This window comes from Microtus oregoni, unplaced genomic scaffold, assembly GCF_018167655.1.
Source record: "Microtus oregoni isolate MIOR12 unplaced genomic scaffold, Mior012 000072F_ref0000427, whole genome shotgun sequence".
NCBI lineage: Eukaryota > Metazoa > Chordata > Mammalia > Rodentia > Cricetidae > Microtus > Microtus oregoni.
In genome coordinates, this window is record NW_024543979.1 from 7992691 (window position 1) to 8019451 (window position 26761).

Here is a 26761-nt window from a genome sequence, read left to right on the forward strand (position 1 = left end):
GGTACCTTTCTTTGAATATATGTCTATTGAAATTCAAACTTTCTGCTTTGATATGAATAATGTTTAAGTTTTCCAAAGTGAACAATAAATTTTCCTACAATAATCTCTGAAGTCTCCAGGAAGAAGATGGGGCCCCCACACAACGATCCCACCTGGTTCATACGGTGCCATTCAGCTGATAGCACCACTTAAAGATTGGCTTTGGACTACCAACTACTCAGAACAATTTAGAGGTGGCTGGCTGAGATGATCCACCCTCACAGACTACTCTAGCCAGGACTTGAGATAGTCCTGATCTGTTTCATGTTGCATAGACTGAATGATATATTTACTTCTCCCAGGACTTGACAATTAACCCAAATTTTTCTTTCAGGATCTGATGGGGGATTCCCCTCTGTATGCTGTGAATATGTTTTATTGCCATTGGTTAATAAAGAAGCTGTTTTTGGCCAATGACTTAACAGAGTAAAGTCAGGCAGGAACTCTGAACAAAGATGTAGAGAGAGTAGGCAGAGTCAGAGAGACACCGCGTAGCTCCCCAAAGGACAGACCACAGAACCTTACTTGTAAACCATGAGCCTCGTGGTAAAATACAAAACAATAGAAATGGGTTAATTTAAGATATAAGAGTTAGCCCGGCAGTGGCTTTAATCCCAGCACTCGGGAGGCAGAGGCAGGCGGATCTTTGTGAGTTCGAGGCCAGCCTGAGCTACAAGACCTAGTTTCAGGACAGGCTCCAAAAGCCACAGACAAACCCTGTCTTAAAAAACCAAACAACAACAACAAAAAAAGGATATAAGAGTTAGCCAGGAATATGCCTAAGCTGGCCAACCAGTGTTATAATTATTATAGTTTCTGTGTGATTATTTCAGGTCTGAGCAGCCAGGAAATAAACAAGTAGCCTCTGCCTACAAGGATTCCCTAAAGATACCATCACTCCCAGGCAGCAGGCAGTAAATTTAAGATCACAATGCCCACATTCCCAAGAGGTGGAATGGATGGGTTTTGGTTGTTCAGAGGATTACAGATATTATAGATAGGATAAAAGGGTAGATTATTGAATCTACTATAAAAATAAAAAGGATATAAGATAAAAAGGTAGATTATTGAATCTACTTTTTTTTTTTTTTGGTTTTTTGAGACAGGGTTTCTCTGTGGTTTTGGAGCCTGTCCTGGAACTAGCTCTTCTAGACCAGGCTGATCTCAAACTCACAGAGATCCGCCTGCCTCTGCCTCCCGAGTGCTGGGATTAAAGGCATGTGGCACCATTGCCCGGCCTTGAATCTACTTTTAAAAAGCAACTATTAGTTATAAATGCTATCTATTGGACTGAACATTTGTACATTGTATACAAATTTTGTATAATGAAAAATTTGAGATTAATTTTGTTAAAACATACTATACATATATTTCTACTCTTGTTCAAGGTATTGTACCTATATAACTCATTTAACAATGTAATGCAAATTTCTAGTCCTTGAAAATTATTATTACCAACTGTTTAGGATGAGGAAATGCAGGTTAGTAGTTAATCACCTAGTATAATCGAGCTTGTAGTCACATTAGTTAGTTTTTCAAGGTCAAAAAAGATATATTTTAGATAAACACCAGAGATCTACAGAATATGGCATTTAAGATGTTTTAATAACTTGATTCTTTTGCAGGGCGGTGGTGGTGCACGCCTTTAATCCCAGCCCTTGGTTGGCAGAAGCAGACGGATCTCTGTGAATTCAAGGCCGGCCTGGTCACAAGAGTTAGTTCCAGGACAGGCTCCAAAGCCACAGAGAAACCCTGTCTAGAAAAACCATAATCATAATCATAATAATAATAATAACAACAACAACAACTTAGGTTCTTTTTTATGACAAGGAGACATGTCTGATCCTGGCAGCACCAAGCTACTTCAAAGAAGGTAAGTGGATGGCAAGTTATGATAGACCGACGCTCCTGTTTGCTTTCCATCTTGACACCTTAGTGCATGCTCTCCTAGGACCTCACTTTTGTAGCCCAGGCTGGGATTACAGAAATGTAGAGGGTGTGCCTTCTGAGGACTTGAAAACCTAGGCTACAGTACTTTCAAGGAAACGTTCTCTATAATTTCCTACAATGTCTGAGGTTTGTGAGGCTGTCCTGGAACTTACTCTGGAGATGAGGCTAGTCTTGAATTTGAGAGCTCTACCAGCCCTGCCTCCTGAGTACTGGGATTAAAGGTGTGCGCCACCATTCTGGGCTCTGAACAATTTTACTTGAAAACGGAGGGATTTCTAGTTCTGTCTGAAGTAAGCCGTTGTCAGTGTTTTGGAAAGAAGAGCCTTCCCGGGTGACAGTTGTATGTGACCTGCAGCTTCTAGTGGGCTGCACTCTTCCCTGTGAATACCTGGTCTTGAGGAATCTCCTCCACAGTGCTGAGCAACTAAGGACACAGCTGTGTTTCTCATCAAGTCAAGGCCATGCAGCTGCTCTGACCTTCCCTCTTTCTCCTTGGTGAGGTCTAGGGCGGTGAATTCAGAGGCAGGCCTGAGGCGCACACCTTTAATGCCAGCATTTAGGAAGATCTCTGAGTTGATGCCAGCCTGGTCTACATAGCCTGGTCACCCAGGACTGCAGTGAGACCCTGTCTCAAAACAACAAATGGATACATTGCAATTAGATTTTTAAAAAATATAGTTACTATGCTAAACACATCATTAAGCTTGTCAAGTGTCCACGAGCTTGCAGGAGGTAAAATACCTAAATCAAAATCCTAAATCACGCTGGGCGGTGGTGGCGTTTGCCTTTAATCCCAGCACTTGGGAGGCAGAGGCAGGCGGATCTCTGTGAGTTCGAGACCAGCCTTGTCTACAAGAGCTAGTTCCAGGACAGGAACCAAAAAAAGCTACAGAGAAACCCTGTCTCGAAAAATCAAAAAAAAAAAAAAATCCTAAATCACTTTGTGCAGCTCTATAGCTTTGAAACCTGTCCTGGAACTACCTCTTGTAGACCAGGCTGGCCATGAACTCATGGAGAGATCCACCTGCCTCTGCCTCCCAAGTGCTGGATTTTAAGGCCTTCCCCACCACTGCCCAGCTGATAAGTGGTATTTTTAAACCGGTGAGTGTGCTGGGTGTGGTGGTGCACACCCTTAACCCCAGCATTCAAGAGGACAGGCAGGCAGATAGATCCCTGTGAGTTTGAAGCCAGCCTAGTGTACAAAAAAAGAAAATAAAAAAAGTAAGTTCCTGGATAGCCAGGGCTACACAGGGATCCCTGTCTCAAAAGGGGAAAAAAAAGAAAGAAAAAACAAAACATTGAGTGTGGCCACAGACGCAATCTATTGTCTACTTCTGAGACTAGAGACGGGCGCTATGCAGAGGGCTAGAGAAAAGGACAGAAATGCCGTCAGACTAAACTCATGAACGCTTAAAGTAACAACACGGGGGAGAACTAAGAACTGATCCTGCAGGCTGTCCTCTGCACTGACAAACGCATAAGTGATTAATAAAAACATAATACAACTACCATCTCCATTTGAAACAGCACAATAAAGGCCTCGGAACTGGACGCAGTAGTACACGCCTGCCTTTAAGCCAGTCCAAGGAGCAGTCAAAGTCACCCCGGGCTGAGACCACCTCCGGATAAACAAATAAATAATAAATGCAAAAACTAAACCAGTCAAACAAGCAACTTCCTTGGGGTGTGGCGGTCGGAGCTAAACGCAACCTACCCGAGCCTCACCTGCCAGAGGACGGCTCACACCTCGTTACAAGGCTCACACCTTCGCAGGGTGTGAGGCGCAGGCCTGGTCACGTGGCTGATTCCGGCCAATCAGCGGGCCGCTCGCGGCTGAGACCCATAAAGGCGCCAGTGGCCGGCTGCTGACAGCCGCCATCCGGACAGAGCTGGCGGCCACCGGTGGGGAACCAGGAGCGCCTGCCGCGCACGGCTTCGTGTAGTGCAAACCAAGAGGCCGAGCGGATGAGGCCCCTTTCCTAGAGGTACTCTACCCCGCTCCGGACGCCCTGCCCTGGGCTGCGCCCCTGGCGGCCCTTTGGGTGAGAATAACGGTTTTTCCCTCTCCCCTCCCCCATGGGCGCTGGGCCGCAGGGTGGGCAGTTGGAGGCCATTACCCCACCGAGTGCGTGCCCGCCTGCAGCCCCGACGAGCTGGGAGCCGCCCCCCTTCAGTCTTGACCAGCTGCGAGCTTGCAGTCACGAAGGACCACTTTTTGCGTTCCTTTTCTCTTGTCGTACTTAGCCTTCCGAGGCGGAGTCTGGAAGGGGGTTGTGGCTAAGCCCAGGGTATAACGGTTTTTCTAGGTTTCTTCGTGGTTGGGGTGTCGGCCATTCCCTGTTCTGTAGTTTGGGGAGGACCTTTGTTGTGTCAGTTCTGTGTGTGGACTGTGAACACAGGGATCCCCGTCCCTGGTTCATGTCCTACCCCCCCCCCCCCCCCGTTAAGTCCCTGGAATGGACCAGACTGTCTGCTGTGTGGTGTTGGTGTGCTCCATCTCCGGGCACTGGCCTGTGCGTGGGCAGGGTGTCTGTGGAGCGATGGGACAGAGCAGGTGGAAAGGAGCGAGGGAGGCTTCTCACAAAAGACAACTCAGCTCCATCTTGAAGAGCAGGTAGCTCTGATGTAGAAGTGATTTCAAAGCATGGATACTGGCTTGGATGGGTAGCCCAGACTGGCCTTGTCTTTCCTCACCAGTACAGGATTACAGTTTGCCACAGTAATTGACAAGGCAAGAGTTTTAAAAAAAAAATGTGTGAGCGAGAGTGTGCACACCCATGTGCCTTTTTGTTTCCCTGCCGCCCCATCCTCACCCCGACAAAGTACTAATTACATCTGCCGAATGATAAATACCTGTTCACAAGGGCCTGAAAGGGGTCTGCAACCTCAGTTCCCACACTTTGGCATCCTTGAAAGTGAACAAATGAACAGATAGAATTTGGAAGACGGTGTCCTGGGAACCGGAGAAGAGTTAGGCGTGTCACAATAATACTCTAGTGACCAACACTGCTGAGAAGTAAGGTCAGGTCAGATACAGCAGGAGTCTGTTGGACTTAACAACTAACCGTGGTGAGTGTTAGCATAGGGAGCTGTAAGAAAGGCAGAGGAAGCCAGGCCTCAGGCACACAATACAGACAGTGTAGATTTTGGGGTGCCTGAGCAAATGCTGAGGCTCCAAGGATAATTCGTGGTGCTTTGATTCCTGGGTATGAAGAAACAATGATGATATCATAACCCTCTAATCATTGTGTCTCGAAGGGAAGAAGTTTGCTTTGATCTGAGACAGGTCTGTCATGTAGTTCAGACTGGCTTCAAACTCTTGGGGGAGGTCCTGTTCAGCCTCCTAATGTTGGCATTATTGCTGGGGGGGTCCTGCTTCAGCCTCCGAATGTTGGCATTATTGCTGGGGGGGTCCTGCTTCAGCCTCCGAATGTTGGCATTATTGCTGGGGGGGGTCCTGCTTCAGCCTCCGAATGTTGGCATTATTGCTGGGGGGGAGGGGGTCCTGCTTCAGCCTCCGAATGTTGGCATTATTGCTGGTCTTAAGATTTCACAAAGTTCTTCATTTTTCTTTTTCCTGGAACTCACTTTGTAGACCAGGTTGGCCTTGAACTCACAGGAATCCTCCTTGGTGTGCTGGGATTAGAGGTGTGCACTACCACGCCCAGCTGGAAATCTCGGCATTTTGACTTAGCCTAGGTATCCTGGGCCACACGCCTAGCAGACTAGAGTTATTCGACAGGAAGTTTCCTCACCCTGAAGGGACGAAGGGAAGACTGGGTGCCTGCCGAGACGTCACCTATCTGAAACCTGAGATAACTCTGGAGGAATTACTGTCTCTGAGACTGGGCTTGTCCCGCACCCTGGGTGCTGGTGACCGAATGCAGGTCTGGCGTGTGAGAGGCTGCTCCTTTGGGGAAGCAGGACTTAGTGCTGGGGTAAGAGCTCATCAGTGTCAGGTGGGGACTTTGTCCCATCAGAGCCTAGAGCCACCTGGGATTCAAAATGCAAGTTCCTTCTTTCTGAGCATTGATTCCCAATGTGCACAAGTTCTATAAAACTCACCCAAAATTCCCCCAGCAGAAAGACCTGGGCCACTTAGGATGGTTAGAAATCGTTCTATAAGCCATCTTCAAAGTCTCAATAAATTCAACTAATTTAAAACAGGCTTAAGATATGGTAAGTTATTTTTCATTCTTCCATAGGATCAATTCCATGAGACTGATGTGCAGTGCAGATCATAGTTGGCAATCTTAAAAAGTGTTTTATAAAGGAACAAACAAGAAATTGGGTAGTTTGGGGGGGGGGTTGGTTGTTTGGTTGATTCCTGTTGTTTTCCTAGGGCTTAGGAACAAACCTTATATTTGCTAGGCAAATATTTTACCACTGCACTATGCATCTTTAGTCCTCAGCCACCTCCCCTTAAAGGAGACAGGATTTGACTCTGCTACCTACAGTGGCTGCAAATTCCTGGCCTACAGCAAGATTCCTACCTTGGCTTCCTTACTAGCTTGTTTGAAATGGGAAATTATTGGACTCTCCCCTCAAAACAGTAGTGGATTTTTTTTTTGCTGTCTATATCCTGAGAGCTTCTTTAAGCTGTGTGTGTATTTTAGAGCACAGTGTGTTATATACATCAGAGATGACTTTGAAATATACAAAGGTTCTCTTTCTCAGAAATATAAATTTTAGGCTTTATATTATTTTCAAAATGTCAGAATAACCTGCAGAAAGCAAGCATCTATCAAAACTTCAAACTATCAGCTAGAAATTCTGTTTATCTGAATTTCTCTGTTTATCTGAGACAGGCTCAGTGTAACCCAGTCTGGTATTGAACTTTGCTGTACAGGCTTAAGGTGACCTTGAACTCTTGATACCTCCCCAGAGCTGGGTTCACAGGCTTACAACTAATAGTAGTAGTGTAAACTAATAGGCTTGATTTCTTTCACTTTAATGTACATGAAATTTTCTCTATATCTTTTTGTAAAGATTTTTCTTTATTATTTTTAATGATGTGTATGTTTGTCTTTGTGTGGTTATGTGCGCATGAGTGCAGGCGCCCGTGGAGCCATCCGATACCCCAGAGGTAGAGCGGTAGGAGGCTGTGAGCTGCCTGACAGGGATGCTGGGAATCAGACATAGGTCCTGTGCAAGAGCAGTGAGTAGAAATGCTATCGTAGGCTGGTTTAGCTTTGACCCCAGGGAGCAGCAAAGGATGAATCCTGGAGCCTCCTTGCCTCTGCTGGAACACTGGATCACAGGAATTCCGGGCCAGGCCCAGACACGTGTGCTTATGACCATGGCTTTGTGAGAGGTAGAGACTGCTTTGTTCTCTTGTTCGTGCATCGTGTGGCCATTTGCTACCTTTTGTAGTTTACATTGGTTTTAGAGGTTTTTCTATGTTGAAGTATCATAAGGATTGCACTGAATCTGTACTTCACTAGTGTAATAGGAACCTTTTTTCCAGCCAGTTTGGTGTTTTATCACCATGCCTATCCTTCCACTGTGGCCTCTTGGTCCAGTCCATGAGTGTGGGATGGGACATCTTTCCATTTTCCGTGTGTGTGGATTTGGAGGTGGGATTTAGCCAGTCTGGCAAGTGTTAACTGTGTTCTTCCCACTGAGCCCTAGCTCCTTTCTGAATATTCTGTTAGAGCATAGACATAGAGCTGCTTTTCTGTGTGCTTGTTTTTAATTATTATTTAAAAGTGGTTTGTACACCATCTCATTGTATAGCTCTAGCAGGCCTTGCCTAAAACAAACTATGCAGACCAGGCTAGCCTTTAAGGTGGATGAGCTTTCCTTCCTCTGCCTTCCAAACACAGAAATGAGCCACCACGCCTGCCTGTGTGTTGATCATCTTTATTTTACAACTTTACTGAATTTATTAGTTCAGATAGGTTTTGAGTAGAGCCTTTAAGATTTTTTCTTTTTAAAAAACATAGTTAACATATGCCATCTTATATGATCTGCAGTGAAAATTAACATCTTTATTTTCAATTTGGATGGATGCCTTTTCTTCCCTCCCTTCTTCCTTCTCTCCCTTCATTTTTCCTTCCTTCCTTGTCTAATATCTTAGGCTAGGATTCCTGAACAAGTTATTTTAAATATTATTTATTTTATTGAAAATAGCTTTTTTTCATACAATATATTCTAATTATAGGCTTGCCTCCCCTAACTTCTCCCAGATCCTACTTCCCTGCCCACCCAAATCCACACCCTTTCTCACTTTCATTAGAAATCAGATAATGATGATGATAATAATAATATAATTATAATAAAAGATAAAATAAATAAAAACAAACCCAAATAGAACAAGAAACAATCAAGCAGGGGGGAAAGAGTCAAAACAAAGCACAAGAAACACATACAGCTGCTAGAACACATGTATTTGCACACACAGTGCTAGAACACGTATTTGCATACACAGTGCTAGAAGACATGTATTTGCACACACAGACAACTCATAAAAGAGATGGCTCAGTGGATAAGAGTGCTCTCCTAGAGGTCCTGATTCAATTTCTGGCAACCACATGGTGGCTCACAACTGTCTGTAATGAGATCTTGTGCCCTCTTCTGGCCTGCAGGCATATATGCAGACAGAACACTATACATAATAAATAAATAAATCTTTTTAAAAACATTAAATATAAGCAAAAGATCACAAGGTTAAAAAATATTGCCCAGATTTATGAGATTAAAAACCCTCCAAAAGTACTGCTGAGTTTGTTTCTTGTTGGCTGTCTACTGCTGGAGCCTGCTTAGGAGTGGCTTGAGTTTTACCTCCTTGGAGAAAACTGAATTTTCCTTTGCAGGTGGTTATTAACTGAATATAGCTTCTTGGTTAAGTAAGGGCACATGTCTACTTCCCTCTCAGCACTAGGACCCCATCTGGCTGAGTTCTCCCCTCCCACCATCTGTCCATAGCTGCATTCTGTTCCCCTTCATAGGGAGCTCTATCCCTCCCCTATAGCATCTTACTCTGTATCTAACCTGTGGTTATGGATTGTGTCTGCCTTACTGAAGGCCAAATAGCAAGGTCCACCTACAAGTGAGTACATACCGTATTTGTCTTTGGGGTCTGGGCTACCTCACTCAGGATGAGTTTTTTTCCTAGCTATTTCCATCTGCCTGTGAATCTCATTATTTCATTTTAACAGCTGGTTAATATTCCATTGTGTACACATACTATATTTTTATCTATCTATTGACAGACATGTAGGCCGTGTCCAATTTCTGGCTGTTATGAACATGGATAAGTGTCTGTGCAGTAGGGTGTAGATGGAGTCCTGTGGATAATGCCAAAGACTAGCGTCGCTGGTTCTCCTGAGGAACCATAACACTGATTTCCACAGTGGCTGCACAAGTTTGCACTCAACCAGCTATGCATGCGCGTCCCCTCACCTGCATGAGCTGCCATTTGTGGTGTTGATCGTGTAAGATGCAATTTCAGGGTCGTTTTGACTACATTTGCCTGATGGCTAAGGATGTTGAGCATTTAAGTGTTTCTCAGCCATTTGTTTCATCTTTTGAGAATTCTGTTTAGATCAGTATCCCATTTTTTATTGGGTTGTTTCCTTGATGTCCAATTGTTTTAGTTCTTTATATAATTTTAGTTATTAGCCCTCTGTGAGATGTGTAGCAGTTGATAAAAATCTTTCCCCCTCTGTAGGCTGCCACTCTGTTTGAAGATGGTGCCTTTTATCACACAGAAGCGTCTCTGTTTCTTGAGGTTCCATTTATTAGTTGTCGATCTTCATGCCTGTGCTAATGGTGCTCTGTTCAGGAAGTCTTCTCTGTGGCAAGGAGTCAAGGCCATTGGCCACTTTCTCATCTACCAGATTCAGGGTATCTGGCCTCATGTTGAGGTCCTTGATTGATCCATCTGGAGTTGAATTTTGTGTGAGATGATAAATATGGATCTATTTGAGCTGGTGGTGGTGGTGGCACACACTTTTAATCCCAGCATTTGGGAGGCAGAGGCATCTCTGTGAGTTCAAGGCCATCCTGGGCTACAGACGACAAGTTCTAGGACACAAAGGCTATACCAATAAACCCTGTCTTGAAAAAACAAACAAACAAAAAGGATCTACGTGCAATCATCCAGCTTGACCAGCACTATTTGTTGAAGATGCTCTTTTTCTCGCTGTGTATTTCTGGCTTCTTTATAATAAATCCAGGGGTTCACAGGTATGTAGGCTTATGTCTAAGTATTCCATTCAGTTCCAATTATGTGTCAGTTTTAATGGCAGTGTCATGCTGTTTTTATTACTATAGCTCTGTAATGCATGCAATTTAAGATTAGAGGTGGTGCTAACGACTCTAGCAGCTCTTTGATTGCTCTGGATTGTCTTTAAGTTTTTTGGTTTCTTTGTGTTTCCATCTGTCTTCGCTGGCCAGCAGGTGTTTTCCTCTTTGGTGTGTGTGTGTGTGTATGTGTATGAGTGTGCATGTCTTTGTGTCTCCCCATGCATATGGAGATCAGAGGACAACCTTGGATGTCATTCTTGCATATGCTCTCCTCTTTGAGACAAGATCTCTCACTGGAGCAAGTGCACAGAGAGCCCAGGAGTCTCTTGCATTCACTTCCCCAGCACTGAGATTCACAGTCTCCTTCCACCACTGCATCTTTCCAGTGAGGGACTGACTGAGCTATTGCCTCAGTCCCCGAAGCTTCTTTCTTTTTAAGGATGCTTTAAATTTTATTTTATTTTTTATTCATGTGTATCTATATAAATTTTATTTTCCATTCATGTGTGTGTCTATATAACATGGGTACAGGTGCCCACAGAGTCCAGAAGAGGATGTTGGATGCCATGGAGCCGGAGTTATGTTGTGAGCCACCCAATACTGGTACAAGGAACTGAACTCCGGTCCTCTGGAGAAACAGTACATGGTCTTAACCACTGAGCAATCTCTCTAGCTCCTGCAGTTTCTTATAATAAATGTTCTGTGTCTGCACTGTCCAATGTACAGCCGCTAGCCAGATGTAGCCACTTGGAGGTAGCCAATAATATGATCACCTTCAGTGCTGTATCAATCTTCAGCCAATTTGGGATTTTGTGTCTCTATGTTGCTGGGGAGCGAACTCGGAATCTCACATACAAGGTGTGTGCTCTTCCACTGAGCCATGTCTCCAACTCCTCATACAGTTTTAGAGTAAAGAAAAGAAAAAAAAAGAATGGCAATTGGTAGAAGGCAAAAAGGCTAGTAATTGCAAATCATCCTAGACCATAGAGTAAGTCTGAGGTAAGCTGGGATACATAAGGCCTTGTGTCCCCCAGAAACCCCCACCCCCTGTGATTCAAGCACTTGGGAGGTAAAATCAGTAGGATCAAGAGTTCTAGATCATATTCAGTTTCATGAGTTTAGGCTACATGAGACCTTGTCTCAAAACCCAAAAAGAAGAGGACACTATGTAAGCCACAGCCTAGGAGAGGGTATTTGCAGTACATAGCCACAAAGGTTTTGTGTTGAAGGTACATGAAGATAGTTACAGACGACCTGGTAGGAATATCATCACAACTCCTCAAATGTGCTTGACAGACAATGCCATGTGACCAAGTAACATAAAAAGGGGCTCGTATCATGGATCATCAGAGTAACAGCAATTAGCATCACACGTTAGCCTCGGGCACTTCAGATGGCTAATGTAGAGACAGGAGGCTCACACAGATGATGTGGCTGGAGGCTGGTTTGCCCGTTTTGAAAAGCAGGTGGTATCTTTTAGGTTGGATTGCTGCATGTGATTTAGTAATGTCCCTTCTGGGTTTATACATGGTTTACACACACACACACACACACACACACACACACACACACACACACGCTGCTCCCTTCTGGGTTTATACATGGAATAAACACACACATACACACTACCCACATCTTAACAGCAGTGTCAAGCAACCCTAACGTTTCAATAAAACAGATCAGGTAGGTGTGGCAGCACATCCTGTAATTTCTGTATTTGGGATGCTGAAGCAGGAAGATTTCTGCAAATTTGAGGATGCTCTGGTCTACACAGTGAGACCCTGCTTCCAGAAAACTAAAAAAGGAAAGAAAAGAACATTTCTACTCTAGTAAATTAGTGTACATCAAGGTAAATAATCAAACAACACCTGGATAAGCTTTATAAACATGAGGAAAGAAGCCGAATGATGTATAAACAATACATAGTAAATAATGCTGTGTCTATGCTAGGCTTGAAGCGTTACATTTAACATGAGAAGTAAAATTATCAGATGGAGTAAACTAAGATTGATAATGACCTCAAATAATTCAGTTCAGTGTGGTGGTCTTCCATCTTGTCTGTACATCAGAAATGCATGGGAACTTCAGAAACTAAAACTGATTCTTATACTAGAAAGAAAGAAAAGACAATTGCCATGTGATCTAACAATCCACTGTTACATTCTGGTTATACATTTTTAAAAAAAAAAGAAAAGGAAGAAGAGGAAGAAGCATAGGCTTGAAAGGTTGCATATCTGTTGACAGCAACACTGCACAGCTGTCTTAGAATACTTGTGTGTTCAGGGAGCGCTGTATAGCTCCAGAAGTGGAAGCAGCTTGTTGATGCCAGTGGATGAAGGTAAGCAGTGCCGTGCCTAAAATGGAATCTCGCTCAGCTTTGAAAGGAAGGAGGGGCTAGAGAGATGGCTGAATGGTTAAGAGTTCTTAGCTGGGCAGTGGTGGCACACACAGAGGCAGCGGATCTCTTGAATTCAGAGTCAGCCTGATCTACAGAGTGCATTCCAAGATAGCCGGGACTACACAGAGAAACCCTATCTCAAAAAACAAAAACAACAGCAAAAAGAGTTTTTGCTGCTTGCTACTCTTCCAGAGTTCAATTCCAAGCACCCATGTCAAATGGCTTATCATCCAATGCCTTCCTGACTTCTGAGGGCACCTACTATATGGGTACATACTCAAACACACACACATGCTTATAAAAAAAAATGAAAATCAAACTTTAACAAAAACTCAGACTGGGGTCATATGTAGCTCAGTGGTAGAATTCTTACATAGTATGAACACTGCCCTAAGTTCATACAGCACCACAAAAAGTAAGTATGTATGGGGTGGCAGCTGGCACACATCTGTGATCCCAGTCTCACAAAGCTGAAACTTCCATGAGGGATTTCCATACCATCCTCATTTTCCCCTCCCTCCTCTTTTCCCTTTCCTTCCTCCCACCTCCTGTCTGTCCACCTCCCCATCCACTCCTTCTCCATCTAACCCTGTCTCCATTCAGAGAGGGGCAGGCCTCCCATGAGACTGAACAAAGAGTTTGGCACATCAAGCTGAGGCAGGACCAAACTCTCCCTTCATCAAGGCTGGACCGGGTAATCCAGCGTGGTGAACAGGTTCCCAAAAGCCAGCTAAGCACCAGGAGCAGGTTCTGATCTCACAACTAGGAGGCCTTACAAAGAGACCAAGCTACACAACTGTCGTATACATGCTGAAAGCCTAGGTCGGTCCCATGCAGGCCTTCCTGACTGTTGGTCAGAGTCCACGAGCTCCCACTTTCTATTGCAAATTTCATGAGGTCTTTTTTTTTTTACAGCTGAGTAGTACTCCATTGTGTAAATGTACCACGTTTTCTTTACCCATTCCTTGGTTGAGGGGCACCTAGGTAGTTTCCACGTTCTCCCCCACAATGTGGAATACCACTGCTATGAACATAGTTGAGCAAGTGGCAGGACCCCTATTTCAAAGGAGAGGGGAAAAAAATCTGATGTTCTGTAAGCACGAATGAACCTTGAGGATTTTGAAGTAAAATAAGCCGCATATTTAAAAGTTTAATGTGTCTGAAAGGTGGCTCAGCAGGAAAATGGGCTGGCTGCCAAGTCTGATGATCCCTGGGGCCCTCATGGTGAAAGTAAAGAAATGATGGGCTCCGCATGCACACACGCACACTCATATGTGTAATTATAAGAGTGTGTGCATCCACATGTGTCCAGAGCGCTGTGTCGTAGAAATAAAAGTGAGCACAGACAGGAGTGGATATCAAGGGTGGGGAAGGTAAGAATCAGTGAGGTGGGGATTGTTTAATGGATTTAGGACTCGAGTACTGTGAAATGAAAACATTGGAGATTGGCTTCCAGAAAAGCCTGAATATAAGCATCAGTATTGGACTAAAGACTTAAATACTTAAGATGGATTTACCGCAAGATGCACGATCCTGAGGCAGCACTGCCAAACCAATGCTGACTTCATGCCTGTGGCTCTTGGCTTAGCTTTAAGAGGTCTAGAAGTGGACAGCCACTTCTCCTTGTGCTTGTGTGCACAGGGAGCTGTGCATGTTCCCAGCATCTGCCCTCTATGTAGCAATGACACAGTCTAAGCATCTTAGATATAACAGTGTGCACCAAAGAGCTGCATCTCAACACTTGGCATTTCTCTTCCTGATGCATTGGGTTTCCACTTTTCTTAGTTTTATTGTTGTTGGTGTTGAGGCTTGGACCAGGGCCTTGCCCTGACTAAGCCCAGGTATTGCCACTGAGGTATGCTCCCAGGCCCTATGTTTGGGGTTTTATTTTGTGTCTCCAAATGTGTGCTTGTGCCATGGACCATGTGTGGACATTAGAGGACATGTAGCAAGAGTTAGTTCTCTCCCACAGCATGGAACTCAGGGATCAAACTCATGTCATCAAGCTGCCAGCGAGTATCTTTACCTGCTAAGTCGTCTTGTTGGGCAAAGCATTGTTGTTGTTGTTGTTGTTGGTGGTGGTGGTGGTGGTGGTGGTGGTGTGTGTGTGTAGTAAAAGCCAGAGGATAACTTGTGGGTATTGATTTGAATTAGGATTTTAAATAAAATAGTTAGAAAATTTGTGGGGGATTAGCTAAAAATCTTTTTATTTCCCCCACATTCAATGAACAATTACAGAATCCCTATAGCCCAATGGTACCTTAACATTCCTGGTACTTCTTTTTATTAGGAATCTGTAGACTTTTCCTGCTAAGACCTCAATTTATATTTTTGAAGAACAAAAAAAATTCTGTGAAGTGTGGAATTTAAACCATCTAAGACTAAAACATACACAATGAAACAATGTATACTGTTTGTATAAAAAAGGTTAGTATTTGTTAAAAATTTTGTCCTTTTTGATTTTGGCCTAAGATGTGGTGGGATTTTTAGAACAGAGGATACTTTTGTTTTTGAGACAGGATTTCACTATGCAGCCTTGGGTGGCCTGAAACTCACTATGTAGACCAGGCTGACCTTAAACTTACAGAGATCTGCCTGCTTCTACTTCCCGAGTGCTGGGACTAGAGTTGTGCACCACCACTGCCTGGCCTAGACGTTTGTAAATGAACATTTAAACAACTATAATGTGTTTTTGAATCAATGTGTCTTAGCTGTGTGTGACTGTTGCACCTGCAATCCTAATACTCAGGAAGCTTAGCTGAAGGGCATACAAGATATGACATGAGACCCGGTCTCAGATAATGGCAGCAGCAGCAACACAAGCCTGGCATGGTGGTGTCCTTCATAGTGAGCTCTAGGCCAGCCTCAGAGACATAGTGGAGCCATCTCAAAGTCCTGAAAACAAAGCAACAAAACCACTCTTTCTCTTGAATAAGTACTTTGGACTCTTACAAACAGCAATTTTTAAAGTACTCAGTTTTTCTTTTTTTCTTTTTCAGGACATGTACTTGTAGACAACATTAAAACACCAGGATCTTAAGTGGTTGAGAATGTCTCTGCCAAGTCGACAGACAGCGATTGTTAACCCCCCTCCGCCAGAGTTCATAAACACTAAGAGAAATGGGCGGCTGACGAATCAGCTGCAGTTCCTGCAGAAAGTGGTCCTGAAGGCTCTCTGGAAGCATCAGTTTTCCTGGCCCTTCCAGCAGCCCGTGGACGCTGTGAAACTAAAGCTGCCTGTGAGCATTTTATGAGATGTTAATTTTTAATTATTCTTTATTCCTCTGTGCGTGCTCATTTCAAGATACATGTGGAAGTAAGATGATAACTTGGGGGTACCAGCTCTCTCCTTCAACCCTGGGTTCCAGGGATTGAACTCAAGTTGTCAGTGCCCATAGGAACAGTACTGTTGCCTGCTGAGTTATCTCATTGGCCCAGACCTCAGGTACTGGGAATCTAGGCAGGAGGGGAACCTTCTAGAAGTCCCAAAGCAAAGTAGAAGTGGATCAGAAAGGAGCAAACTCACTACTAAGTTAGAACAAGGTTTCCTTTCCAGCCTATGTTGTTTGCATAAAGCACCCCCATTAAGGATAGATGTTTGAAATATAGGAGAGAACAGTCACTGAGATGCAACAGCCAAGTTCACTTCCAGGCCTGCAGGTGTCAGAGCCCCTACCCCACCCACGTAACTGCACAGGGAGGGTCTCCTGTGGGAAGTTGTGGGATGGGTGGGGGCATGGAAGATGCTCTCCTAGAAGCAACTCTTGACACTTTCCTTTAATGAAACTTCTAACCCTGTTCAAGCCCTTCTCGGAGAATGTCCAGACTGATAACTTCCCTCCAGAGGTAAGCTTTGGAGGGAGCAGTTGTGAATTGTAAAGACTTATTAAAAAGCATGGGCACTTGCAAGGTAGGAAACAACGTCCAACTTTTTGCTGCTGTCCTGTGCATGCCAGGCTAGCCGGCATAGCTCCACCTTCCACCTCCCGTGGGAGAACTGAGATTACAGATGTGCTGCCTTTTTATGTGGTCCCGGGGAACGGAGTGAGAACTGATGGGTATGCAATGGGCATGTCAGGAATCCAATGCCCTCTTCTGGTCTCTGCAGGCACCAGGCACACGTGCTTCACAGACACACATGCAGGCAAAGCACCCAGACACATAAAATGTTTTAACTTAATCTTTAATATTATAAAATATGTATAATTAGACACCAGATTATTGAGCACCCTGAAGACTGTCCTAAGTGTTCTGCCCACTTTCAACATGAAACTTGATGTGTGGACACCGACATTCACACTCTAACAGCATGTCACAGCAGCTTTCTGAGAAGAGGGATCGCCAGTCTACCTCTTGAGAAGGCTTTATTTATACTACTCAGAGTCTGGCTTGTACAGCCTGTCCCACTCAGCTTTGGGCTTCACTTGAAGGTTTTAGTCATGTAGTAGCAGCGCAACCTGTGATGAAGTCCGGCGTCAGACACGTCAGTTTATAAATACTGCCCCCCATTCTCTTCTTTTTACATTTTTCAAAAATAAATGTTTTAAATCTTGCCTTTGCCAGTCTTCGAAATGTCTTCTTTGTTTGCTCACATGCGTGTATGTACATTCAGCAAGGACAACTTTGGGGAGTCATTTCTCTCACTCCACCATGTGGGTCCTGAGGCACCAAGAGGCGATCAAGCTCAGGGGCCGCATGCTTACTTAGAGCCAGCACCTCCGTGCTGCCTTTCCTCTGAAAAGTGACATTGTGACAACCAGCTTTGGTTTCCAGGACTCCAGGCTCTGGCTTCCAGGTAGTGCTAGAGATTTACAGTTTTAGGAATTGTTGAGTCAATAGTTACGTGTAATTTTACCATACTGAAGCCAAGGCCTCAGGCACACTAAACAAGTATGCCTGCCACCGAGCTACAGCTCCAATCTGTTGTTGATTTATCGTGGTGCTGAGGATGGAGCCAAGAGGCTCGTGCATGTTGATGAGCTCCCTACCACCCAGCTACGCCCTAGCCTCATTCTAACGCCATTACCTTCTTCAAACCATAGGACTATTACAGCATCATAAAAGCCCCAATGGATCTAAATACAATTAAGAAGCGACTGGAAAATAAGTATTATGTGAAGGCTTCTGAATGCATAGAAGACTTCAATACAATGTTTTCCAACTGTTATTTATACAACAAGGTATGTAAACTTGACATTATGCTGCCTAGTCTATTCTGTTATGTATACAGAGTGTATAAGTATTATGATTTCATATTCCAATTCCTGACTGGGAATACTTGATGTGTTGAGGGGAGGGGCAGTTTGAAACAAGGTTTCCATTTGCAGCTGGCCTCAAGGTCTTCGTGCCTCAGCCTCTGCAGTACTGGGATTACAGGTTTACGTAGTGTGTGAGCTCATGCAGAGGTCAGACGTGCCTCAGCCTCTGCAGTGCTGGGATTACAGGTTTACGTAGTAGTGTGTGAGCTCGTGCAGAGGTCAGAAGAGCTTTCAGGAGTCGTTCCTCCTTTGCATATTTTCAGTTAATTGTTTCTGGTTGGATTTCATAATTTTCATATTTCAATATATTTCCTTAATTTATTTTTTTCAGCCTATTGATGGTATTTTTGCCTGAATAGCTAAACTAGCCTATGCTTAAAAAAAAAAAAAACAAGGGAAGGAAGGAAGGAAACAAACCCAAAGCCAAACTGGTAGCTCACCTATAACCCAGTAACCGGGAGGCTGGGGCAGGCGGCTTTGCGAGGAACAGTATGAGACCTTGTCCCGATAAGAAAGAAAGAAGAGCAGCACCGGTGGTGGTCTGGCTCTCTGTGACAACCTGGTGTCATTTAATTTACTCTTGGTTAAATTTCCTACCTACTGCCTAAGTAGCAAAGTACGTTACAGCCTCCGTAGTGCTGAGGACTGAACCCAACCAAGTGGAGTCCCTTTCCCAGAGTTTCTGTCTTAGAAATGCTTCAGTCGGGCTGCTGCTTTCTCCTTGGCAGTGAGGTGACACCAGAGGAAAATGACAGGGAGAGCAGATTCAATTCCAGGCAGTGTGCATGCATGGTCCTTTAGTCACTCAGATGGAGAAGTGCTTTGCTCCAGGGGAGACATCTGTTATAGTGACACCGCTTTTGTGTTGCTGGATTGGTTAGATTGCATTTTTTTTTTTTGTTTTTGGCATTCAGAAATCACCCTGCTCCTTTTTAAAAGACAAGGTTTGCTAGAATTTAAGCTCTTTCCTGTTCCACTATTTCTAACTAGAGGAGATAAGTCCTAGCTCAGAGTGCTGTGGCACATTCTAGAAATAAATGTGATGCAGCAGCCACCTATGTATCTCAGCATACCTTCTAACGTGTCTTCTAGTCTGAAGATGACATTGTTCTCATGGCCCAAGCTCTAGAGAAGTTATTTGTGCAGAAATTATCTCAGATGCCACAAGAAGAACAAGTTGTGGGTGGTAAGGAAAGAATAAAGAAAGGTAAGTCAGAGTAAATAGTTGACACTGACTGTTTACGTGGAGAGTAGTGTTGTGTGTGTACGTGCAAGAGAGAGAATAGAACATAAATAAAAATAAAAATTATTAGCCTTCAAAGGACAGAGGCATGTGGAAGTCCTTGACGACCAGGTGGTTACAGTGCGAGAGTGTGCCGTCTTGCTTGTCACATGATGTCACCCAGTCACTCAGAGCTGCCGCTGCAGTGGGTGAGAGAAACACATGGTCGAGAACGACATGTTACCGAGTTTAAGATTCCTTTTCTTTCCCCTCTGTCCTGCTGCCAGCTCCCATGGATGTAGACTGAGTGCTCTTAGCCTGCTGAGCCGTCACTCCAGCTCCAGGCATTTTATTTAGTTTTTAAATCTACTCTGGATATTAATCTCCTGTGTGATAAACAGCTATCTTTCCACTTTGTTAATTATTTCCTTTGATATATAGAAGCTTTTAAATTTGAAATGATCTTGTTTGTTAGTTTCTGTTATCACTTTTTGAAGGACTGTGGTCCTATTAAGACATTGTCTGTGCCTCAGGCTGGAAGGGCTGGCCTTTCTGCCACACCTGCCTTCAACTTAACTTTTTCAAAATTGTACTTTAGAGATTTCGCTATTTGGGAGTTTTCAGCTTTAAAGACTTTTGATCTCTCGGGATTCCAGCATCTTAGACCAGATTGTCAGCAACAGTGAACTGGGCCTACTTTGCCAACGGAAGTAGAAGTGGAGAAATGGTCTTGTGTGCCTATCATGACTTTGGTTCACACTTCCCTAGATGCGCAACAGAAGACACCAGCTTCCTCAGCCAAGGATCAAGTCCCCTCCAAAGCAGCATTTAAGCGGCAAGAGATTTCTTCTGGGTTTCGTGAGCTCTCCCTCTCTCCCTTAAACATGGGGCATGAAGCTCCCCCCACCTCTGACTCACAGACTGTAGTCCAAGTAAGTTTGTGTTTGTGTGTGTCTGTCTGTGTGTGTGTGTGTGTGTGTGTGTGTGTGTGAGAGAGAGAGAGAGAGAGAGAGAGAGAATGTGTATTTACATGTGTGCAAAAGAGCGTATTATATGTGTATGTACGTGAGAGTGTGTGTGAGTGTGAGTCACAACGGTTACCTTGGAAGATAGAAAAGAGCATAAAATCCCCTGAAGCTGAAGTTTCAGGCAATTTTGAGTCTGCTGTGGATGCTGCACACCTGTCTATGCATGTTGTGGACAGAGCCCTCTAATATTAACCACAGTTTACAGGGTTTCTAAAGTAGGATCTTGACAGTCTTCCTATTATAAGCTGTCTACTCTGATCCAGATTTGGTGGTGTAGCCCTGGAGTGCTAGTGCTCACGGCTAAGGCAGGAATCACAAACTGGAGAACAGTGTGGACGGCATTTAAGTTTGAGGACAGCCTGGGCTACAGAGAAAGCCCTCTCAGAAACAAGCAAAACAAATTATCCATAGTTACACTGGTGGTTTTTGTTTTTCTTTTAATGTAGCAATTACAATTGTAGATAGTTTTTTTGTTTTGTTTGGAGGCAAGATCTCACTATTAGTGGACCTTTTCTGGAATCCTCACTCCTGGTGCCTCAAGCCCATCAACACTGTGGGCCATGCCGCCATACCTGACACACACAGCTGTGTTTTAAATTGTGTCTCCCAGCTCATTTCATGCTCTCAGAGACATTACTGGTATAGCTATGACTTTGATTTTCCATTTTTCACTAGTCTTTAAGGTTTGTGCAAGATTGTTCTTCAGATTATGGGAAGGGAACATCAGAGTTTTTGTTCTGTCTGTAAAAGGGGAATTAACTTCTACTGACATTAGTGTGTGATGCAGTTTTCTGCTTTACCAATGAGTGGTGTCTCCTTAAGGGTCACTTGTTGTTGAATTTGTTCAGATCACAAAGGGTGTGAAGAGGAGAGCAGACACCACCACTCCGACCACTTCCACAGTTAGAGCAAGCAGCAAGTCTCCTCAGACGACCAGAGAAACGAAGTCAATGAGCATTTCGGTGAAAGAGAACATACTGAAGAGTGTTTTGCCAGACTCTCAGCAACAACACAGAGTTTTAAAAACAGTCAAAGTAACTGAACAATTGAAGTACTGCAGTGAGATTCTTAAAGAAATGCTGGCCAAGAAACACTTGCCGTACGCGTGGCCCTTCTATAGTCCTGTGGATGTTGATGCTCTGGGGCTCCACAACTACTATGACATTGTCACAAGTCCCATGGATCTCGGAACTATTAAGGTAAAACACTGCCTGAGTGGGAAGAGCTTTCTTTTCTTTTCTTGATTGTAAAAGTATTTCATCATGGCAAAGAAAGCTAATCTAATGTCCAGAGAATTGTGAAGAAAAATTACATCACCAGAATTCTAGCACCTGAAGTGGATCGTTGGGATGTTAAACATCTTTTCTTATTTCCTGTGACCACCTCTATTTACAGGCCAGTGGAGAGCAAATTAGGTCCTCAGTCTTGCGCATCTCCTCAGCCCTGGTTCTCTTTAAAGCACAGTTTTGTTTCTTCATTTTTATCAATACAGTAAAGTTTGTCAACATGTTACTAAACTTTGTGTTTGCCCTCATTTCTCGTATTCTGCTGTCCCCTCACATTAGTTCAGTTAGTGTCATTCTTTAAGAGTTCATAGATAGCAAATTCAGTTCATATATAGATGAATCATGAATGATTCTTTACCTGAATATAGAATTCAGAATGATAGCCATTTTCTCTCAGCACGTGGAGAACTTTCCAGCATCTATCTGCTGTCAAGCAATTTACCTTCCTTTGTACATAATTTGCCTTCCTCTCTTTAGCTGGCTTCTCATTTATCCATCTTGTACTGGAAATTAACCCTTTCGGTCTGAAGATCCATGCCATAAGTTTTTAACAGTTATGTCCTAAAAAGCACATTTTACCTTCTCACATATGCAAGCTCAGTCCCTAAGGTTAGAGGGATGAGCTAGCAGTGGCACACACCTTTAATCCCAGTACTCAGGAGACAGGGACAGGCGGAACTCTGTGAATTCGAGGCCAGCCTGGTCCACAGAGCAAGTTCCAGGACAGCTAGGACTCCTGAGAAACCCTTTCTTGAAAAATAAACAAACAAAAAGAGGAGTACTATCTTAAATACCGTATGTTGAAATAAATAGGAGTTTATAGTTGTAGGGTGTTTCAAGTGGAGAAGGTAACCTGTAGAATGGCTAGGTAGTAAAGCAAACAATTCAGAACAGTATCTTTGTATGAGCTTGTATGTACGGAGGATGTGAGGGAAACCTGAGTCTTAAGGAAAAGCACCCATTAAACATGAGTACTACCTCATGACTTTGAGCTGTGTACACACCAGTTAGAAGGCCATTAGAGGGATGTCAGCTTTAATGTATCTCTGAAATCATTTTCAGTTGTCACTGATATGATTGGTAGAAAATTATGTTCTCGGGGATGTAGAATGCCTCAGTGGTTAAAAGCACATACTACTCTTGTAAAGGACCTGTGTTCAGTTCCCAGCAACAACACAGTGGCTTACAACTGTCTTCAACTGCAGTTTCAGAAGACCCAGTACCTTCTGGCCTCAGTGGACACCAGGCATGCACATAGCACACTGACATGCATACAAGGAAGACACCTATATACACAAAGAAAGTTTTAAAAGAAAATTAACCAGGTATGGTGGTGCACACCTTCAATCCTAACTCTTGGGAAGCAGAAAAAGGCAGATCTCTTAGTCCAAGGCCAAGCCTGGTCTACATAGTGAGTTCCAGGACATCCAAGGCTACATAGAGAAACCCTGTCTCAAACAAAAACAAAATAGTTACATCTATCCCAGGCTGTCTCATGATCCACCCTCCTCAGCCTTGTGAATGCTGGGATTACAGGCATGAACCACTACACTCCTGGAACTAGCTCTTTGAGACCAGGCTGGTCTTGAACTCACAAGATCTGCCTGCCTCTGCCTCCCAAGTGCCAAGTGCGGGGATTAAAGGTGGGCACCACCACCGCCTGGCGACCTTGCTGTTTTTTTCATTTAAAATGAACCTTGAGTAATTCCCCAGTTCATGGTCTGTGAATTACCCACTGAGGCACGCGTGTGCTCAATGGTGTGTAGGGTTTTCTTTCCAGCTTCTTCCTGTCTATAATATCTACTCTATATCCTACCTTCTTCATGCAGCAACCTGAACCTGGAACCCACATCCCTGTTACTCTTCTGTTTTTAACACCCTTGCTTTATTACTATAAAACTGCCCAGTCAAGACAGTCTGGAAGCACTGCTTGCCCATCCATTCTGCCTAGAATGCCTCTTTCATTCTCTTTTGCTGATTTCTTTTCCAAGTGTAAAATCTGAAAATAAAGCACAATGGTTGACGTTTGTTAAATAAAAAAGGTAAGTGTCCTTCTTCGTTTCCTTCCTCCCTCCCTCCTTCCATGTTAGCATATAAAGAAGCGGGTTCCTTTGTTCATTTGTTGGAACAGGGTTTCATGTAGCTCAAGCTGACTTCAAACTTGCTGCATAACTGAGAAAGACCTTAAACTCCTGATCCTCCTGATTCTACCTCCAAGAGCTGAGTTTACACACATGTGTATCATTGGCCGTGACATTGTCATGCATGTACATCTTACACTTTGTTCGTGTTTGCCACCCTGTGCCGCCCCAGGCCTTCGGTTTGCTCTTTCTGCAGCCTTTCTAGAGAGGTTCTCTACTTTCCTACTGTGCATATACATACACATGAATGGACACAAATTTAAATCTGGATTCTTGGTGTGAGAGAAAACATGATGTTTGTCTTTCTGTCTTATTTCTCTTAATCTCCAGTTCTGTCCATTTTCCTACAAAGTTTACAACTTCATTCCTCTTTAGAGTTGAGCACAGCTCCATTGTGGGTGCCACATTTCCACCAGTCACCCATGGATGGACATCTCAGGGGGTCCACACCTTGTGTGTCATGCACAGAACAGCAACATCCATGACTTCACACGTGTCATTGGGGTGTGATATAGAGGCCTTTGTGGACTTACTCACATGCTGGTCATGGTCATGTTCTCTTGTTTTTTTGAGGACACTCCATGCTGACATGGAAAGCCTATACCAATTTACATTTCCACAGCAATGTATAAGGCTCGCTACTTTGCTGCATCTCTCCCAGTGTGTGCTGTTTGTTTCCTTCTGACTGGGGTAAGATAAAAAAATCCATGTAGTTTTATTTTTACTTCCTCAGATGGATAAGGATATTGAACACTGTCAAATATTTATTGGCTATTTGGCTGTCTTCCCTTAAGAACTCTCCATTAGATTCAGTAGTCTGTTTGGGATGAAGAGAGGGTTTTGTTGTGTGTGCATATGTGTGTGGGGGGAGACACTAGCTGTCTGTCCAGTGGCCTGATGTGTGGTCAGCCAGGGTTTTCTTTCATCTCACTGGGTATCTATTTCTTCACTCTGCAGACAATTTCCTCTGCTTCATAGAGCTTTCTGATACCACACCATGCAAACTACCATTCTTGCTTCTCATGTATTAAGCTGTTGGAGTACTTCTTTCAGAATGCATTTTATGGTGGGCCCCCTACCCCACATGCTTGTGTGCACACACACAGTTTCCTTCTCTGTAAATTCATTATTGGTGTGCTAGAAAAACTATTGGTTTTTTTATGTCACTTCTGTATCCTGCTGCATTGCTTACAGTATGTATGAGGCCTGAGGTTTCCGGTGAGTCTTTTGTTGTTGTTGTTCTTAAATTGTATTTATGAATTAATACAAAACATTCCAGACCAATGCGTCTTAATCCTCCTCCTCCTCTTCATCCTGGTTAATCTGGAAGTAGCGCAGCTCATAGCTCTCTTTGCTGTTGGCGACAACACGCAACCAGTCTCGGAGATTGTTCTTCTTCAAATATTTTTTGGTGAGATATTTCAAATACCTTTTGAGAAAGGTACCTTGGCAGTGACAGTGATCTTGCTCTTGCTCTGTTCGATGGTCACAACCCCTCCGCCAAGATTCCTAGCTTTGCCGTTCACCTTGATTCTCTCCTGGAGGAACTGCTCAAAATTAGCAGTGTCCATGATCCCATCTTCTACAGGGTGGGTGCAATCAAGGGTGAACTTCAAAACCTGCTTCTTTTTTTGCCCCCCTTCACCACAAGCTTTTTCACGGGCGCCATGGCGGCATAGGAGGCAGAAAGGGAGGGGGCGCCTCCCGGTGAGTCTTGATGGGCTTTTAAGTAGAGGGCAATCTGGTCCTCCCTTCCCTACTGGTACCTATCTTGTTTTCTTCTGAGATTAAAGTGCGGTACTGAGTGTGAGTGAAAAGAGTGGGTTCCCTTGTCTCCTTCCAGATTTGGGGATTCCTCTGTTCCCTGTGTAGTAGGAAGCTGGTTGTGGGTCATCCTCTCAAGCTGTCTTCTTGGGTTTGACTGAGAGAATGGTGACCTTTGCCCAAGGCCATATGGACTCCTCCTCCTTTTCACTTTCTCTGGAGTCGCTGACCTTCCTTCCCTCCAGGTCTGTGATTGACTTCTTTCCTTTGTTTTTCTGTTTTTGTGTCTTCCTTAAGGTCCTGATCATTTTTACTAGTAAACTTTTGAAATCTTCACACAGTGTCTTTGAACTCAGCAGTTAAGGAAAGGTACACTCTTTTTGGAGATGTCTTCTTGCTGTCTACTGGTTTTGGGTGTTGTGATTTATACATCTGTTTGTTTGATATCTCGAGTTTAATTTGGTTTTTTTTTTCTTAGTGAACAGTCTGCCCTTTAGGGCTCAATTCCCCACAGCACCAGGACAGGAGAAAACAACTTTTAAACATGAGATTTAGAAGTGCAGTGAAAATTGATTAAAGATCACTAATATATCATTAATAGTCAGGAAATGGCAAAGCTAATGTAGAGTATGTTTAAAGTTAAAAACAATAATTAAATGTGAAAATAGCGAATGAATGAGGCTATGGTAGGGGCAGAGAAAGAGGAGAAGTAAAAGCAAGGATGAAGGAAAGAGGAGAAAGTACATACTAGGGGAAAATTTTTTAAATGGAAAAAATTACTCAATAACAAGAAAATAAGTTATATAATGTTAGTGGAATAGAAAATTAAGAACTTCAAGGTTTTTTTTATACATCAGGTAAAATCAGGAAAAAGAGAAAAGGGACATCTAATTTTTAAAGTGACTTTTAAAAAGGTAATGAAATCAGAGCATTATTTCTTAAAAATTAGAAAAACCATAGGGACAGATGGATGGCTAAGCAGGTAAACTTGCAGTCTGTCTTGAGAACCTGAGTTTGACTCCTGGGACACACACAGTAGAGGAGGAAACTGACTCCCACAGGCTGTCCTCTGGCCGCCACATGGGAGTCATGCATGCCGCGGTGAGCCAAAGCCAGAAGTGGTGGCTTCTTTCCTGACCATTGGAAACTGAGGTGGCTAACTGCAGGGACAGAGCAGCTGACTTTGTGACCTCTAATGGGTCTCGTGTGCTGTGTCCATCAGAGCTGCCATCACCTCAGTATTTTCCTATCTTTGAAAACCAGTGATCTCCGTTGTCAACTGCACACTTTAGTCTGCACTGAGCAGGTTCTCCTACTCTCTGGAAACTCCTGGCCCATGGGTAGCTAGCGTCCTGGCCCGAAAGTTTCTTCCAAGCACACTGAGAGAAGGAAAAGCGACCAGTGCTGAGATCTGCAAGGGCATCA

At 43.7% G+C, this 26761-nt stretch overlaps 1 protein-coding gene and 1 pseudogene across 1 annotated transcript in view; one reads left to right on the forward strand and one right to left on the reverse strand.

Moving 5' to 3' along the window:
* The first annotated feature begins 15687 nt into the window (after window positions 1-15687).
* Window positions 15688-26761, forward strand: part of Brdt (bromodomain testis associated) — a 39519-nt gene continuing 28445 nt past the window's right edge. Inside the window, exons 1-5 of the mRNA XM_041642119.1 lie at window positions 15688-15876; window positions 17680-17817; window positions 18988-19102; window positions 19886-20049; window positions 20994-21344. Coding sequence (XP_041498053.1) covers window positions 15688-15876; window positions 17680-17817; window positions 18988-19102; window positions 19886-20049; window positions 20994-21344 — 957 coding nt within the window. The remainder of the gene's footprint in view (window positions 15877-17679; window positions 17818-18987; window positions 19103-19885; window positions 20050-20993; window positions 21345-26761) is intronic.
* On the reverse strand, window positions 24831-25241 carry LOC121441002 (annotated as a pseudogene).